The sequence below is a fragment of the Podarcis bocagei genome (assembly GCF_964188305.1).
Source record: "Podarcis bocagei genome assembly, chromosome: 10".
In the NCBI taxonomy this organism is placed as follows: domain Eukaryota; kingdom Metazoa; phylum Chordata; class Lepidosauria; order Squamata; family Lacertidae; genus Podarcis; species Podarcis bocagei.
Window position 1 is genome coordinate 76,856,494 of NC_138135.1, and position 19,269 is coordinate 76,875,762.

Genomic DNA, 19,269 nt, shown 5'->3' on the forward strand with positions numbered 1-19,269 from the left:
GCAGATGATTCACAACAAAGTTTAGGGGTCTGGCAGGGCAGGTCCACCTCCTTCTTTAGCATCCGTCAATATCTTAAGTTTTACTCGAGGCTTCCTGCCCTGCCAAACAACTCCAAAAACATCCCTCTGCCACCTCCTGATACAATCCATCCATCCAAAACTTGCACTATTTGAAACAAAAGCAACATCCCCGGCATCACAGCAACCCTCATCCCCACCACAACGACTCGGCCCAACAATAGCAACTTCAGATTTGTCCATATTTCCCAATCCCCCTTCTCTTCAATCCAACGTCCTTCACAGTTACCCTTAAATAGATTCACATTTTTGGCGGTCATACTGGCCCCCAAAAACCTCTCTTTCTCAACCGATGTTAGTCCAGTCTCCTCCTGAAGCTCTGTCAGGCTTTCCTTTCCCAATTCAGGTAGGGCTCTGGTCCTCAAATTCTTCTGTTTTCCTTTAAGTTCCATCATAACAGATGTCACATCAAATTGCCTTTGAATGGATGGGGCTCTTTCACACTCCAGTTGTATTGTTTTACATTCAGCAGCAAGGGTTTTCTCCCTGACTTCATCCGCAGTTTGCCGTATCGACGTAAATTCCTGTATCGATCTCTGAATGGTTTCTGTGTTGGTGTTCAATGGCTCTGCCATTGCCGGAGGCACCAACCCGGAATACATTGACAATTTGCCACTTCAGCCTAACTCTGAAATGTTGACACTGGTTAAATATCTTCCAGAGCTGTCTGCTGTGTCTCTTAAAGGAAGAAATAGATAATCATTCACCAATGCAATATTACAATGTTTATTAAAACAAAGGAATTCTAATTGTAGTAGACTTGCCTGCAAATGTATATTTCTGCCTGGAGGTGGTGCCACATATATTACAGAATTCTGGACATTATTGGCAATACAGTACACTAGAAGCATGTTTTAATATAGTTGTAAAAAAAATGTTCCCTTTGAAACAGAGTATAAAAATCTTTAGTTCATTATCTCTGTCTTTCCATTGTTGAAAAGTTTGGGAGAAGGATGTATCTTTCCCCCCTATCTTATTTTGTAAAGCAGCACATGAATTGATGATGCTTTGTAAATTCAATAATTTTTTTGTGTGTGTTTTTAGGGGCGTATAGCCTGTGCCAATGTTCTTAGTGATCTCTATGCTATGGGAGTCACTGAGTGTGACAACATGTTGATGCTTCTTGGAATAAGTAATAAAATGACAGATAGGGTAAGTACTGTAAATACTGCTATAGGAATGCATCGTGCTAACATATTGCCTTGTGTCCCTGAAAATGAACACCAGCTTTCATAGAGAACAATGCAACCTTTATTCCAAGCATCCACAAGAGAATCCCATGTTTGTTGTTGAACATCTATCAGTTATCCTAGGATAACAAAAACATTTTTTTCCAGCTTCCGTTATGATTCATGCTCAAAGAAAAAAGAATTACATTTATATACCACCTTTTCCTCCAAGGAGTTCAAGGCGGGACACACGGTTCTCCCCTTCCCATTTTAAAATAGTTGTAAAAAGAGTAAGCAAGCCTAGGGGAGATCAGAGGTTGGCTGAGTGTTGTGTGAACTGGGCCAGTCTGCAATTACCAGGGCCAGGTGAGACCAGATTATTTTTGTAGTCAGACTAAAAGATGCACACAGGCTTTTGCGGTTCATACCACTATTGGGGTACAGCAAGGTGCTTGAAGGTAGTTGGAATGTTTTTTCTCACACAACACTTTGGCAAGTGCATAATATCAAGCAACATATAACTTCTGTTTAATCTGGAACTCACAAATATGGGATATCTACTTGCCCCATCTTTGTTTTGCATTTCCATTCATTATTGAATGGCACAATGTGTGGGAGGGGTGCTTTTTTGCTTGGCATGACTTGTACCATGCAGAGAAGTGTTCTGCTTTTCACAATGTACATTTGTATTGTTTTGTGTTCTCCTGTACATACCTTGCTGTATGCTTTTTATTAAAAGTTTTGGATTCAGTGGTACAGAGAGGGGCTTCAGTCGAGTGGGGGCTTCCACAAACAAAAGGAGGAGGAGGAGCTTTTTTTGGTCATTTCCCCATATTCCCCTATACCACCTCCCAGGCTGTCCTGAAAGGTCAAGCAGCTCCCAAGTGCAAACATTTTAGAGGTGGGGTAGAATGAGGGGAAAGAGAAAAGTTGCAGAAATCTCTTCCCCTCTCCATTAATGGCAGTTGAAAGCACCCACTTTCACGAGTTGAGTACTCACATCTCTACATCCAACCCGTTTAAGCATAGGTTTTGAATCCAAGAAATTGTTCTTAATTGTACTTGTACTTTAAGTTTTTGGAAAATGTGTCTCAAAGACTTTCAAAGAAACTGTGAAACATTCTGCTCTGGTTTTGGTTTGACCAGTAGCTCCTATGGATGGTTTGCAAGTTAAAAATGGATTCAGCAGGTGCTGGTTTGCACCTCCAGACTGGATTTTTTTTCATTGATTATAGAGTTTATCTGCTTGTGTTGTTTCTGATCTCTAGGAAAGGGACAAAGTAATGCCTCTAATTATCCAAGGTTTCAAAGATGCTGCAGAAGAGGCAGGAACATCAGTGACTGGTGGTCAGACAGTATTAAACCCTTGGATTGTTCTAGGAGGAGTGGCCACAACAGTCTGCCAGCCTAATGAGTTTATAATGTGAGTTGAAGCATTTAATCCTATGCAAAAGGGGTTGTAAAATATTAAAAGGGGTAGGTACTGTTAAAATTCTGGATATTTCCTTTCTGTAATGTTATCTGTAAGAAAACTGATGATATTTTGGCCTTTGGGTTCTTGGATATTAATCATACATGTCTAACTGCAGAATCCTATAAATATTTTCTTGGACATAAGTCTTGCTGTGTTCAGTGAGGCTTACTCTCTAGTAAGTGTGTTTAGAATGGCAGCCTCAGAAACCTTTAAAATGAGTTACCCTTTTCATTTGGAGAAGCATGTATCAAGAATGAAAGTTAAGCTTCTGTTCTTCTGGTGTCACATTCTAGATTAGAATGTTAATTGAATGTGACCATTACCAATTTTTTTAAAGGTCCTTGAATAACATGTATAAACATACCCAGGAAATCATATTAATAGTTGCCACTGTATTCAGCATACAGTGGAACCTCGGGTTGTGAACATGATCCATGAGGCACCCACAGCGCCGTGTCTGCGCATGCGCGTGACGCAATTCGGCAGTTATGCGCAAAGCGTGATTTAGCACTTATGCGCGAGCGCCGAAACCCGGAAGTAACACATTCCAGTACTTCTGGGTTCAGCGCGTCCGTAACCTGAAAACGTGCAACCTGCAGCGATCGCAACCCGAGGTATGACTGTACTGGCTACCTGTTACATTGTACCCTACAATGTAGAATGAACATCCTTGGAGCACTATGTGGCTGTAAATCCTTCCATGATTGCAGTTGTTGGCTTTGAAGTCTGCTTACTTTGTTTCTCCTTGATACAATAACTTACGCTGAAATCCTAAGCTTTTGAAGTAGGAGGAATGAGATTTCCATCTACATACAGAACTGAGACCAGAATCCTGCTATGGAAGCTTGACATAAATAAGATCTATTATTATAGGTAGCGTGAGTGGCTATTTCTCATCATTAAGCACTTTAAAAACAATCCTCTGAAACACGAATAAATGTCAAACGAATTATTTAAGCCACCTAAACAAGCACATTTCATGGGATTTCAAAAAGTATTTTTGTTATTTAAAAATAAAATCTTTGACCTTTTCTTTTACTTTGTCTTTGTGATTATATTCTTTTTTAAAAAAAAAACCACACACGCACCAAAGATCTAGTATCTGTGACTGATTCACAGTATAGTTCTGAAGATGTTGTTTTTTCATTGGTTACCTGTAATATCTTTCCATAGCCTTCTGTAGCTGGACAGAAGCCTTCCATAGCCTTCTGTAGCTGGCTACTGTTACTCAGTTTGAGATGCAAAGTTCATAAAATTGTCCTCTGGCATTTCACTTCTCATAGTCCTCAGTTTTAGAGTAAGCTCTTTTGGTGGTTGAGCATTGTTGTATATATTCTGTGGAATGCTGACTGGGAAATAGTCACATCATATGTGTCTTTTTACATATATGGGTGTCTTGTTTGCAGGCCAGACAATGCAGTGCCAGGAGACGTGCTTGTGTTAACTAAACCCTTGGGAACGCAGGTTGCTGTAGCTGTTCACCAGTGGCTAGATATTGTAAGTAAATGCGTCTGAATGGGGTCGGAGTAAAGGATCAGAGAAATAATCTGTGTAGCTCTTTATCTGAGGCAGTTATCTTAACCTTGAAAATATACACCTGTTTAATCAGTATTTGAACCAGTGAATAGGCATAGGCTTAAACCTATTTACATAAACTGCTAGCAATTTGCTATTGAAATCTTTGAAACTGGGGTTTTGCTCTGCAAGTATAGATCAGTTAATTATCTAGAAATTAAAAAAAAATCTCTGAAATTCAGTATTAGTGGTAGTATTGAAACTTTTCACTGTAAAAGCACATCTCTATGTATGTTGATATAGGGCATCTATTTTGATAATGTGCTTTTCATTGTGCTTGATGAATACTCAGATGGTGATGATGATGATGATTTTATGAATTTAAATTCATGCAAAGATTGCAGGGCAGTTCACAACATAAAAATACAAAATGAGAAGACAGAATACACAATAAACCAAAAAGAAACCCATAACCCCTTCCCACAAACACATTTAAAAGGCCGTAGACTGTTCAATCAGTCAATGGTTTAAAGATACATGATGAAGGCACTAGGTGAGCTTTCCTGGGGTGACGGTTCCACAATGGGGAGCCACTGCAGAAAGGCCCCATTCTCATGTTGTTGCCTCTTGTGGAGGTGCCACACAAAGAAGGGCCTTAGATGGTAGTTGCAGGGTTAGTAAACCACTAGTAAACAGTATATATTGACAGTTTTTTAAAGCCTGTCATCATTTTAAGAAAGGTAAAGTATAAATAAAAGCAAGTTGGGCTATCATGTATGTTACAGGCAAAGGCCAGGAGTTTTCTTGGCACACTTCCTACCATCTTAGGATGAGGAGACATGAAAGAACAATTCAGGAGATTCCATAGTTTTTTGAATGTAGGATATTCCTTTTCAGATCTTGCAGTCCCATTTGAGTATTCAAGTACTCACAACCTAATTGAAAATGAATACTGATTGTTTAGATACCCTTTGCTTTGAGGTGGATTGGGGCATTCATCAGACAGATTTACTGTCCTCTGCCCCACACTGTTAGGCAGATTTGAAATGCTTCTTGATTCATTGTTGCACCTGGTTTCCCAGGTTGCGTCCGTAATTAAGTGTGAGTTATGTGTGAATTATGTATTGTGTGTTCATATTTTTGTCATTAAGGCTGCAACCCTACACACTTACCTGATAGTAAGACCCATTGATTACAGCAGAACTTTCTTCTAAGTTAATATACATACTAGACCATTATTGAGGATGGTAGAAAGCCAAGCAAACTGTAAAGAGTTCCAAAAGCAGCTCTTTAATGTGGGTGAATGGATAACATTATTGCAAATGCAGTTCAGTGAAAGTAAATGTAAAGTGATGCACATTGGGAGAAAAAATCCCATCTTCATCATCTCCACTAGCTTAGGTGACTTTAGAAAGGAATTTGCCTTGAGATATGTTTGGAAGGCAACAAATAAATGACAACAGTAATAATACTTGACTCCTGTTGGAAGCAAGATGCTGGACTATATAAGACCTTTAGTTTACTGCACTTTAAACAAAGTAATTGCATCACATGCAGAATTTATGTAGTTAAAACACAGATAGTTTGATCTTGTTTCTTCTTCAACATACTAGCCAGAAAAATGGAACAAAATCAAGTTGGTGGTTACACAAGAAGATGTGGAGCTAGCCTATCAAGAAGCAATGATGAATATGGCAAGACTCAACAGAACAGGTATGAGAATGGGGTATACATGCTTCATGATGAAACTTTTTGGAGTTAAATATGGCTAAATAAGTTGCTAAGAGGCAAACAGTTTTTGAAAAGCATGTACACCGTTTGTATTAGAGCTGGGAAAATATTAGTGTTGCAATAAATCAGAAATAAATCAGATTTCCAAAGCCCTCCGAATATAGAGGCCTTTGCAATGTTCTGAAAATCAAAATGGAGGGTCTTGGCTTCCTTTTTAAAAGTAGGATCAGAGGACATCAGAACATTTTCTCTGCCTTTGATTGAAATGACAAGAATGGTTACTCTTGCTATCCTTGCCATGGCTTCATACCTAGTACTCCCTTTCTCTCTGGGCAGATAGTTTTTTAAATCAAACTTTGGTCATAGAATTTCTGCATTCTTTGCAAATACAGTGGTACATCGGGTTACATACTCTTCAGGTTACAGACTCCGCTAACCCAGAAATATTTCTTCAGGTTAAGAACTTTGCTTCAGGATGAGAACAGAGATTGTGCTCCGGCAGCGTGGCAGCAGCAGGAGGCCCCATTAGCTAAAGTTCGTAAACCGAGGTACCACTGTATTTGGTCCTACAGAAGGGCTTTTCAAACATGTTAAAACTTTCTGCAATTGTGGGTGGCCCCAGGTCCATACAGACACTTTTTAGTATGTCCTATAAAAACTGCTGCTAGTCAGTGATTAATGGTTCTTTCAATGTTTGTGGAAATAACCTATGATGCTGGTTTATTTTGTATGGTGCACAAATTGAGAAACTGCTTACCTGATAGTTTATAAAGCTGTTCTAACTATCTTTCCACAGGAGCATCATCTAAATATAATTCCCCTAAAAGGAAAATATATTTTAAGTGGAGTGTGTGCGCGCGCATGTGTTTCAGGTCTGAATATCCCAAATCTATTCTACATAGAGAATGAAAGAAGCTTAGACTTCAGTTCGTTTGAAATTAGGTTTTCCTACTCACTGGTCATGTAATTAAACTTATTAGTATGTAGGGAGTATATGTAGCCACTCAAATAAAACAAAGTTGAACTTAACCTGGAACTGTTCTTTCAAAGTTGTAAAATATATTTACATGACACTTCCTTCTTCTAACTAAGAACAATACTTCCCAAACTCCTCATGCTTTGAAAGCTACATTGAACAGCACCCTAGAATGTGTCATCTGTAATGTATACTAATCATTACTGCATTTGATGACTACCTGCTCACATCCTCTTACCTGCTTACCGCTTCTATTGCATCTGCAGAAAATAGCAGGAGACATTTTCAGGTGGTTCACAATTTAATGGAACCACCATTGGGGTTCCGTTAACCCCAAGATCTCCTGCAATGATTTTGCAAAGTTTTTTGCAAATAAAGTCGCTCAGATTCGGGAAGAGGTAGACTCCACCGTGGGAGCAGGGCCGGAGCGGGAGAGTGCTTGGACGAGTGAAACCAACCACCTGTCTCCTTGATCCTTGCCCATCCTGGCTCATACATGCGAGCAAGGAAGGGCTGGGTGATGGGCTCTGCGGGGTGGTGAATCCTTCCCTCTGTGAGGGAGCACTCCCAGACCCATTGAAAGAGGCGGTCATTAAACTGCTTTAAAAAAATATCTTTGGACCCGGCCAATATGGCCAACTATCACCCAGCCTCAAATCTTCCGTTTTTGTCAAGGTGATTGAGTAGGTGGTTGCTGAACAACTCCAGGCACTGCAGGAGGATGCGGACCATTTGGATCCCTTCCAGTCAGGATTCAGGCCGCCCCATGGGACTGAAGCTTTCTTGGTCGTGCTGGTTGATGATCTCCAGCAGGCTAGGAACAAAGGTGAAAACTGTTTCCTAGTTCTGCTGGATTTCTGAGGCCTTTGATACCATCAATTATGACCGTCTAGAGGAGCTGGGGGCACTGTTATACAGTGGTTCCATTCCTCCCTCCTGGGTCGTGTCCAGAAAATGGTGGTGGAGGATGAGTGTTCAGACCCCTGGGTTCTCACTTATGGGGTGCCTCAGGGTTCTGTCCTCTCCCCCATGCTTTTCAACATCTACATGCAGCCGCTGGGAGAGATCATCAGGGGGTTTGGGCTGGGTGTTCATCAGTATGCGGATGATACCCAGCCCTACCTCTCTTTCAAATCAGAACCAGTGAAGGCGGTGATGGTCCTGTGTCAGTGTCTGGAGGCGGTTGGAGGATGGATGGCGGCCAACAGATTGAGGTTGAATCCTGACAAGACAGAAGTACTGTTTTTGGGGGACAGGAGGCGGGCAGGTGTGGGGGATTCCCTGGTCCTGAATGGGGTAACTGTGCCCCTGAAGGACCAGGAGCGCAGCCTGGAAGTCATTTTGGACTCACAGCTGTCCATGGAGGCGCAGGTCAATTCTGTGTCTGGGGGAGCTGTCTACCAGCTTCATCTGGTACGCAGGCTGAGACCCTGTCTGCCCATGGACTGTCTCACTAGAGTGGTGCATGCTCTAGTTATCTCCCGCTTGGACTACTGCAATGCACTCTACATGGGGCTACCTTTGAAGGTGACTCAGAAACTACAACTAATCCAGAATGTGACAGCTAGACTGGTGACTGGGAGCGGCCGTTGAGACCACATAACACTGGTCTTGAAAGACCTACATTGGCTCCCCGCACATTTTGGAGCACAATTAAAAGTGTTGGTGCTGCCTTGAAAGCCCTAAATGGCCTCGCCCAGTATACCTGAAGGAGTGTCTCCACCTCCATCATTCTGCCCAGACACTGAGGTCCAGCGCCAAGGGCCTTCTGGCAGTTCCCTCACTGTGAGAAGCAAAGTTACAGGGAACCAGGCAGAGGGCCGCGTGGCGCCCGCCCTGTGGAACGCCCTCCCACCAGATGTCAAAGTGATAAACAACTACCTGACATTCAGAAGACATCTTAAGGCAGCCCTGTTCAGGGAAGCTTTTAATGGGTGACATTCTAGTGTATTTTTGGTCTCTATGGAAGCCACCCAGCATGGCTGGGGAAACCCAGCCAGATGGGCGGGATTCAAATAACAAATAATTATTATTATTATTATTATTATTATTATTATTATTAATGACTGATGTTTCAATGTATTTTTAGTCTCCTTCTGGAAGCAGCCTAGAGTGGCTGGGGAAACCCAGCTGGATGGACAGTGTATAAGTAATAAATGATGGTGGTGATGATGATGATGCAACTTCATTTTTACTCTTTCTGCAACATTTCTGAGTATTTTAATAAAACCTAGTTCAGAATTACTGCTACTGCTACTGGTACTATTTCAGTTCATTACCTGCCCTTCACTATGTGGTCCATGGGTGAATTACAACAGTTTCAAATTCAATATGGAAAACAGTTCATATAAATTACAGTCACAGGAATAGGGTGGGTCCTGAAACCACATCTCTTGTGTTAAAGTTCAGAGTAAAGTGATGGGTCTTGAAACTTCACAGTACATAACTTAAACTGGTTCACAAAGTGGTGGAAAAGAAACTCCAGAATTCATCGTAATGTTTTCTCCTGTTTTCCATTTCCAGCTGCAGGACTGATGCACACATTCAATGCACATGCAGCCACAGACATCACAGGCTTTGGAATCCTGGGGCATGCACAAAATTTAGCCAAGCAGCAACGCAATGAGGTTTCTTTTGTTATACACAATCTTCCTGTTCTTGCCAAAATGGCTGCAGTCAGCAAGGCGTGTGGCAACATGTTTGGCCTTATGCATGGGACGTGTCCTGAGACTTCAGGTAAATCTCCCTTTTTAAAATAAGGTTTTTCTCCTAAGAATGTCATAACATACCATATCTATAGCAGGAAATTTAATATGAATCTGTGTCAGCAGTGTCTTGGCCAGGCAAATGCTTACTTCATGTGACTGGGCAAATTTCCAAACTTTGTGCACTGCATTTTTAACAATATTTGAATCATTTCATGGAGAGCAGGATGCATATTGCTGAGATTTATCTTTATAGAATTAAATGGCATTTGTATATTTGTGAAGTGCAGCCTGCATTACAATTGGGACTGGGAATCAATTCTAGGTAGGTTGCAGTGCGTGAGATGTTGCATTTCTGCAATTGCAAATAGCCTTCAGTGAGACAAGTAAAAAGGAAGGCTTGCCATATTGACTGGACAAAGCAGTAAGAACTTATTTGGGCAGACCAGTAAATTTAAGTAAATATTATGAACACTTCCTACATTGAAGGATGCACCACACATTCAAAAAGCAAATTATAAAGATGTCAACTCTTTTGCTAGCATGTAGCTTTCAAGAAACTCCCTTGGTTAGCTAGAGAAGGCCAGTTAAGTGTTTGAGCTTGCTAATTCTCTTGGGCTACATAAGATACCATTGATCATGGCATCCTTCTGGAGAGGTTGGTTGGGTTGGTAGTAGGAGGCTTGGCTTCTGGTGGTTCTCTTCTTTGGAGCACTGATTCAGAAGGTGGCCTACCTGAGGGATTACTACTTCGCCCGATAACCTTTATGTTGAGGTGTTCCACTATATTATTATCATCATCAATTGCTTTCCATGAGGCATCCTGAAGAGGTTTACAATATCATAACCTATATATAAAACATTTTTTAAAAACAAGAATTTTAAAACAGCAGCAGCACATATGTAAAATTAATTCAAAACAAAGACAAATATCAATTGGGATAAAGATTCTGGATGGCTTGTTGAAAGAGGAATGTTTTCCCCTGTTGTTGAAAGACAATGGAGAAGGTGCCTGTCTGATATGCAGTAGGAGGGAGTTCCAAAGAGACTTTAAGTAAAGATAAAGGTAACCCTGACTGTTAGATCCAGTCGCGAACGACTCTGGGGTTGTGGCACTCATCTCGCTCTATAGGCTGAGGGAGCCGGTGTTCGTCCGCAGACAGTTTTTCCGGGTCATGTGGCTAGCATGACTAAGCCACTTCTGGCAAACCAGAACAGCACACGGAAAAGCTGTTTACCTTCCCGCTGGAGCGGTACCTATTTATCTACTTGCAATTTGATGTGCTTTCGAACTGCTAGGTGGGCAGGAGCAGGGACCGAGCAACGGGAGCTCACCCCAACCTTCTGATCAGCAAGACCCTAGGCTCTGTGGTTTAGATCACAGCACCACCCACATCCTATAAAGAGACTTTAGTGCTACACTTATGGTATGATTCTGACAGTGTGTGGAATGGTCCACCTGATAAAATGGTGTCTGCAAGATACCCTGTCCTGCATAGTTGGGTATATAGAATCATAGAATCATAGAGTTGGAAGAGACCACAAGGGCCATCGAGTCCAACCCCCTGCCAAGCAGGAAACACCATCAGAGCACTCCTGACATATGGTTGTCAAGCCTCTGCTTAAAGACCTCCAAAGAAGGAGACTCCACCACACTCCTTGGCAGCAAATTCCACTATATAGGAGGGAAAGACAGGATCCTGATCCCAAGCTTTTTAGGGTACACCAAGTCAAATCATTTTCTTATGATCAATGACCAGTATCAAGACAGACACCAATTATAAAATATCACCATCCTAATATGCAGCTGCTGAAAAATTGCATTAGCTGCCGCTTTGCTACTGATTACTGGTAATGTACACCAATACCAGCAATCAGTAGCAAACCAGCAACAAGTGCCATTCTTTCAGCGGCATATTAGGATGGTAATATTCTGCCTCATGGAGCTGTCCAGCTGTTGCATTTTGCACCAGCTTGCAGCTTCTGGGTCAGCCTTGAGCAGTCGCACACAGTGCATTGCAGTCATCCAAACTTGTCTCCTGTGCATCTTGCCACTTGCAGAAAAATGCTGAGAGAAGTCACCTGGGAATTTAGAGTGGGTGCCATGAATACGGTGATTACACTCAGCGCTCTTGCTCTCTCTCTCTCTCTCTCTCTCTCTCTCTCTCTCTCTCTCTCTCTCTCTCTGGGTTGAGGTAGTGGAAGTGCAGAACCATTTTCCAGAATGCAGGCCAATAAACTGAATCAAACTCCTGACAAATGAGGTTCTATCACTACTTTAGTTGCTCAAGGACATGATGTTCAGTCTGCTCTAGACTGAGTTACACTCTCCCAAAGGATCGTGTTTGCAGTTTAGCGATACTGTTGTGCCAGAGGTGGGTCAAACCTGGCCTGCGAGGCTGTTTTCTTCAAGCCCTGCCCACCTGCCATCATATGTGACATCAGGTGGAGCCTTGGGCACAGTGGGGCACTCCTGGTCATGCACTGGCAAGTGAAAGCAGCTATGGCTCTATTGCCCATAAGCTGATGGGCAGTAGAGCCGAGACATGCTAGATCGGGTGTGGGAGCATCTTCCCTGTGGAGAACACCCCTGCATGCCGCATGGATGGTGCTTGGAAGTCCTGACTTCAGACCGCAAGATGCCCAGTCCCCCAAGGCTTGATTCTGCAGCAAAGAACCGTTGAGAAGAGCACGCCTGGCAGTACTGGGCAGCACAAGATGGCGCTACCCCGTTGGCATACAAACACTGCATTTTGCACAAGCATTGCTTAAAGAACTTCTTCCAGAGGTCAGCAGGTGGTGCTCTTTTCCCAGAGAGCCCAATTAGCCACTGCTGCTGCGTGTCTTTAGTGCAAGTTCTAGTCTGGAGTAGTCTCCCAATGTCCACAACATCGTGGCTCTAGACCAGATGTGTGTTTTGCAAATTACACAGAAGGGCAAGAAAGCAGTAGTAAGTAGGGAGAAAAAAATCTTAATGGAGTAACATTTCTGAGTACGCACTCCTAAGGCTTGGTTTCTCATGTTGGCCTGCTTCACATGGTCACATTAAACATCCTTAAAGTAACGCTAATGCAAACACTCTTGTGAACAAGCAGCGTGCTGGTTTGCACTGCCGAAATTGTGCCTCACTGTTCCCCTGCTGCTGTTGCGCTTCCAGGAAAGAAGCCATAGTCAGGCTTGTTGTGCGGGCTGAACATGGGCTCCTGGTTTCTTTCCTCGTCAGGCTGGGCCGTTCAGACAACACAACAAGCCAGACTTGCCTTCTTGGCAGCCGGGGAGAAGCAAAGTGGCCAGAATTTCAGCAGTCTGCAAAGGTACACTGGGCATTCACATTACACCATAGTTCATTTTAAGTATGGTTTGATGTAACATAATTCACGCATCAGAATAAGTTAAAGAGGGTAGCATGCACAATTAGGTACTATTTGTGTACATATTCATCAATATTAAACTTAGCCATTTACCTGGAATTCTTTTAGCTCATCTCTCTGTAGTGTGTAAATAACCTGCACAAATTAGCCTCCAATTTCCATGTTCAAAAGCAGCCGAGTTACTCAGATTAGGTTTTATTCAGAGACAGACTCCCAGCTTTGTAGTTCACATTTGAAAAGTTGGTACAAAAAACTGCAGTCTACTTTTCAAACACCGTCTAAGGAACTTTCTGAAGATCCTTTTGGAAACCGAATTGGATACCAGTTTGATACCATCAACCTTCTGGAGCGCCTGTCTGAGTTAGGGGTGGGTGGCATCACTTTGCGGTGGTTGCAGTCCTACCTGGATAGACATTGCTGGATGGGTGGTGCTTGGAGAGTGCCCTTCAATGTTGGGTTCCTCAGGGTTGGATCTTATTCCCTATGCTGTTTAACAGCTACATGAAACTGCTCAGTGGGGTTATCTGGAGGTTGAGGGCGTTGTCAGCAATGCCCTTATGGCACACAGCTCTACTCCTTTACATCTGCACACAGTGAATGGCTTGACTGTTGTTATGCTTCAGTAGTAGACTGGGTTGTGGTTCTCTCCTCTCCATTTTCCTGGAATGGTGGGGGCAGAAGGGCAGGGAGGTGACCAAATAAAATATGATTACATGCTTGCAGTACATGTAGGCAAGAAAACCTGCATGTGGATGAATCCCCACGGAAAGCATCCTTGTAGAAATTTTGAGGCGTGCTCTGTCTCCAAGCACCATATTTGTTATATCTTTATTTTCTTCACCAAAGAAGTTCATGCTAAGTCTTGGTAGGAAGGATGCTGATAAATATAAATAATTTTTAGTTCAAAAGGCTTTGCTGACTGATAACCATGTATTATATAGCAATGTCTGTTGATTTGGCATGCTACTCACTCCAAAGAAGCTGTTTTTCATTCTGGAGTTAATGATATAGTATAAGGACCAGCATCTTTTGATGCCATTGTGTGTCCTTTATTCATTTGTGTATTTTTAAAAATACATAATGTCACTGGTGGATATATATAACTATGTCTGATGAGAACTTGGTTGAAAAACTGTTACAGGAGTTCTCATATGGTTTGCATGGTTGTTGTTAGTCATTTAGTCGTGTCCGACTCTTCGTGACCCCCTGGACCAGAGCATGCCAGGCACTCGCTTCTTCCACTGCCTCCCGCAGTTTGGTCAAACTCATGCTGGTAGCTTCGAGAACACTGTCCAACCATCTCGTCCTCTGTCGTCCCCTTCTCCTTGTACCCTCAATCTTTCCCAGCATCAGGGTCTTTTCCAGGGAGTCGAGTCTTCCTTATGAGGAACGGCTAAGGGAGCTGGGCATGTTTAGCCTGGAGAAGAGGAGGTTAAGGGGTGATATGATAGCCATGTTCAAATATATAAAAGGATGTCACATAGAGGAGGGAGAAAGGTTGTTTTCTGCTGCTCCAGAGAAGCGGACACGGAGCAATGGATCCAAACTACAAGAAAGAAGATTCCACCTAAACATTAGGAAGAACTTCCTGACAGTAAGAGCTGTTCGACAGTGGAATTTGCTGCCAAGGAGTGTGGTGCAGTCTCCTACTTTGGAGGTCTTTAAGCAGAGGCTTGACAACCATATGTCAGGAATGCTCTGATGGTGTTTCCTGCTTGGCAGGGGGTTGGACTCGATGGCCCTTGTGGTCTCTTCCAACTCTATGAGTCTATGATTCTATTCTATGATTCTATGATTCTCATGAGGTGGCCAAAGTTTGCATGGTGAGCCTCCCCAAATAAAAATAAGATAAAATGCTGAGCTTCTCCTAGCTTGATGCAGAGAAAAATTGCTGGTGGCTTAGGTCTGTTAGAAAGAATACTGAAATAAAAGGAAACAATCAGAATTACATGGAAGAGTGTTTAAAGATCCACAAGACATAGATGGAGGGAAGCAAAATCTCATGGAAAATGAAAGCCTATTCAATTGTACCTTAGCATCATCAGTCAACAAGGATGCCCAGACTTTGTAGCTGAAATAACTTTTACCAACTTCCATTTTAAGAATGGTGGGATTTAGATTGGAGTAATTGAGAAGGTTTGTAGTGACTTCTGATCTGAACTGTCAACTCTTCTTCCTTTCAGGAGGACTCCTTATTTGTTTACCACGTGAACAGGCAGCACGTTTCTGTGCTGAAATCAAGTCTCCGAAATATGGTGAAGGTCACCAAGCATGGATTATTGGGATTGTAGAAAAGGGCAACCGCACTGCCAGAATTATAGACAAACCTCGAATCATTGAGGTAGCACCACAAGTGGCTACTCAGAACGTGAACCCAACGCCTGGAGCAACTTCTTAATCTAGATGAAATAGCTTTTTTAAAAATAGATCTATTCCTTTATCGTTTTACAGCCTAAAGAACTGTAAAAAGAGAAAAAGAAACACGTTGTGTCTGCAAATCTGGTGGCCTTAGGTCAGTTTGAGTGGATGCGTTTAATAAAATAAAACCCATTGCCTTTTTTCCTGTTACATTAACTGAAGATGCACCTAATCTTGAGGCAGCTTCTGAGTTGAGAATTATATTGTTATCCAATACTGTTGATTCATTTTGAATCTTTAGACACTTATCTCTCGCCGCATAGGCTCTTTTTTAAAAGGGTGCTTTCACGTAGCACAGACATTACCAATAGTGGTGTCAAATAGCAGTTTATGTCCTTTTTCACTATGTGTATATTTATCATTAGGTCTAATTTCAGATGCCTTGAATGAAATTCCAGGAAGGCAATAAATTTGATAAAGTGATGCACAGTGCTTTTATCCATTAGCCAAGAGGGTTGCATGTCTACAGTCAATCTTTGATTTGTAAAAGTCTTATCTGTGAGCATCTAAAACCTTGGACATTGCTTGGTAATACATTCTGCTAAAAACAAGCAAGTGCTGACTTTGCATGGAAGCACTTCAGAGTTGAAGGGGAAAAAATAATTTTCTTCTTTGTAGATCAGACAACATTTACTTGTATTATCAATAATTGTTTCTTTTATTGATAGCATAAATGATGATGCTCAGTTTTGCAATGTGATTGGGTGTGCTATAGAGCAACAAGGTATTGCCAGCCAAACAGGTTATTGTATAATCATTTACAATTCACTATATGAGTAACTACACAAATAATTTTTAAATATAACCAATTTAAAAAAAACTGTTTTGTGGATGGTAGTGTTTAATACATTTTATATTTTGTATAGTGATTATTATAAATCTTTTTTGTTTTCTTAAATCAGCTGTCTAGTATAATGCCTAGTATTTTTGTTCTCTGCTCAAAATTCATTTTTGTGCACGCTTTTGTGATGTGTTTAATATCTGCATTGCCAACATTTCAGCCTGAACTTAAGCTTATTATTTGAATAAATATTTAATTTTTTTATTGCTCTTGTACAAATGGATGACTTTTTTAATTTTCTGCCTAAGCTTATTGTGGGTGAAAGGTGGCAAGTAGGTTACTATGCCATTTAGAATTATGGTATGGACATTTATAATCTGTGAAAAATGAAAGCAGTTATATCCAATGGCTATTTTGGGGTTAAATTACCTGTAAAAGTGCAATCCTATACTCGTTTACCTGGGAGCTCCAGTGAGCTCAATGGGACTTGCTGTATATTCAGAAATAGACATGCATTGGGTTATAAATTCTAGAATGCAGCATCTAAGGAGGCTTTGTTTCTTTTCAAGAGAATGAATGTGGAAGCCATAGGGCTGCATACAGTTATGGGTGAGTTGGCTAAATTGCATCCTGCCATTATAAAGAGGGAGGGTGGACAGTAAGTTCTATAGCTGGAAAAATGAACTGATTTCAAAGGAGAGATAAGTCTGAGGGTGATTTGTGCCTATGTGAAAATGCATGTGAGTGTGGTTTATCCCACTCACTACTGGCATGCAGCTCTTGTGCAAAGACAGGTAAGTAACCAATGTTTTAAAAATATTCTATATTAAATACCATATACAGAACAGCTAAAAGAAAAGCCACAAAATGGTGTTGGAAAGTATTTCCTAAGACCCAAGTCCCAGTGGAGGCTTTAATTTTATTGGTTTTCCTGTACTCTAGCACCCTCCCCCATCATACAGTTGCATGATTTTTATTTCCAAGATAGCCTATCCAAAGGTCACTCATGTATTGCAGCTGGCTTTAGTGAATTAGGTTGCAAAGGTCCTAGTTTGTTAGCCACATCAGCTTCTCATAAAAACATTTGCAAAATGCAAAACTTAATTCTGCTCCCCTTTCCTAACCACAGCCACCAAAGTGTTACAGTACTTACCTCATTGAGGAAAATTACTGTAAACATAAGTTCATTTACCATAACTGCAGCATGTTGGGCAACTGTTCATATGTGCATAACCATTGAGATGGAGAAACCTTGTATATTGCAAGAACATGGGGTGGGAGTGAACCCCTTTTCAGGATCCCTGTCACTGAAGTTTGGGCCCACCCGTATCAGATATTTGTCTCAAAGTCTGGAGGTTCTTAACCTTTCTACCCCCAGGGCCCACTGGGAATGGCCAAAACTCACTGAGGCCCACCAGTCACAAAATGGCAGCAGATAGTGGCAGGGAGCTGGCAAATACTGACATTATTTTCTACTTGTATCTAATCCCAATTCTGGAAATGGTCCAGTGATTTGCTACAGTGTGGTAAAGCGTTCTGTTACCTAGCTTTTTCAAGACAAGTGCAGTCATTTGCCCTGGAGGTATTGTGACTGCCTGCCCTGTGGCAGAGGCTCTAAGTCGGGTGCCCAAACATTGTTCAAAGAGGGCCAGATTTGATGAAGCGAACATGCATGAGGGCCGACCAGAGTTGTTGACCTTTTCTTACGATTGAAGTTCTTGAGCTTTGGACATATCTGCTCTAATTTTCTAGTTCCCACTCCTTTGTGCCCCTCAAAAGTATGTTTACCCATCTCCTGTAGCTTCTTCAATGCCCAACCTGTAGCTTATCCTCCCCAACTGACAGTTTCTTGCCCCTTGGGTTCCTTTAAGCTCACTTCCTCCTCTAGCAGCTTTCCACTCTTACTCCTTCCAATTCCCAGTTTTCATTTGTTTATTAATAATGACACTAACCTTTCACTTTCTAATTTTTTTTACCAACCCCTCTGTCTCCTGCAAGACTGGTTACTGGTGCTGGCACTGGTCTATCTGTGCTATGGCTGGCTAAGGGGCAGGGCAGGCAAGTGAGGAGGCCACTGGGCAAGCTGTAGTCTTGAGGGGGCCACTGTTTTGAGAAATGCTGCCTAAGTGTGTTGGTTTACTTTTCCCCATAGGAATGAATGGCATGTGCTCTACCACTGCTCATTTTCTGGTTACGGAAAAAGGAAATCCCACTGAGTTCAAGGCGAGCTGGTCCCAAATCTGTGTTTTTGGCTAAGAGGAAGGCTACAAAAAGGTTACCAGATGTCCCCATTTCCCGGGGACAGTCCCCAGATTTACAAATCTGTCCCGACAAAATCCATCCCCTTCAACTGAAGTTGAAAAGTCCCTGGATTCATTGAAAAAAATCTGGTAACCTTAGGCTAGAAATGTTCTAATGCCGGGGAGCCTGTGGCCCTCCCAAAATTGGCTGGGCTCTAGCATAGCCAGTGGCCTGGGATGATGGGCGCTGCAGTTCACCAACATCTGAAGGGTCCCCGGTTCCCCATCCCTCTTAACCCGCAAGCAGAATCTGCCAGTAACCTCTGAGCAATGTAAGTTTGTCCACTGGCCTTGAATACAGCCTGCTCCTTATTCCAGAATGTTGTGGTGCATGTCTGTGTTTCAGGACCAAAGATCAGTACTGTGAGCAGGTTTGAAAGCAGATTTGTTGCCACATGATATTAATAATCCAAATAATGAAATTAATAGCTGATGAAGCAATCTACAGCCTTTTGCATGTCTCTGTGGTAGGGCGGCTACCCTGCGAGATATCTTGGTGGCCAAGCAGGTGCCAGCCGTCTTGCCGTCTGGCCAGCCCGGGCCCTGCGCCCCAGAGAGGTGGCTTGGGTGCTGCTGGCCGGTCCCCCTCGAGAAGAGGCCGCCCCGAGTCTGCGGCGGAGCGAGCTTTTCACACGTGACGCCCTCGACCCTCCGCGGCCTGCTTCCTCCGCCCGCTCGCTGGTCGGCTCCTTCCCGCGGAGAGGAGGGCGGCCCCGGCAGGAGGAGCCCCGCAGGGCCCGGCCTCTTTCCG

General features: G+C 42.4%; 2 protein-coding genes across 3 annotated transcripts in view; one reads left to right on the forward strand and one right to left on the reverse strand.

Annotated features, from left to right (window-relative positions):
• SEPHS1 (selenophosphate synthetase 1) overlaps positions 1-16,482 on the forward strand; it is a 29,825-nt gene extending 13,343 nt beyond the window's left edge. For both annotated transcript variants that reach the window (XM_081210747.1, XM_081210748.1), the window contains exons 4-9: positions 1,123-1,230; positions 2,516-2,670; positions 4,128-4,218; positions 5,850-5,949; positions 9,467-9,679; positions 15,203-16,482. In XM_081210747.1, the coding sequence (XP_081066873.1) occupies positions 1,123-1,230; positions 2,516-2,670; positions 4,128-4,218; positions 5,850-5,949; positions 9,467-9,679; positions 15,203-15,417 (882 nt within the window). In that variant the 3' untranslated portion in view covers positions 15,418-16,482. The remainder of the gene's footprint in view (positions 1-1,122; positions 1,231-2,515; positions 2,671-4,127; positions 4,219-5,849; positions 5,950-9,466; positions 9,680-15,202) is intronic.
• Positions 1-19,252, reverse strand: part of PRPF18 (pre-mRNA processing factor 18) — a 129,837-nt gene extending 110,585 nt beyond the window's left edge. The window contains exon 1 of the mRNA XM_081210751.1: positions 19,243-19,252. The gene's annotated coding sequence lies outside the window, so the exon portion shown is untranslated. The remainder of the gene's footprint in view (positions 1-19,242) is intronic.
• Positions 19,253-19,269: the final 17 nt, after the last annotated feature.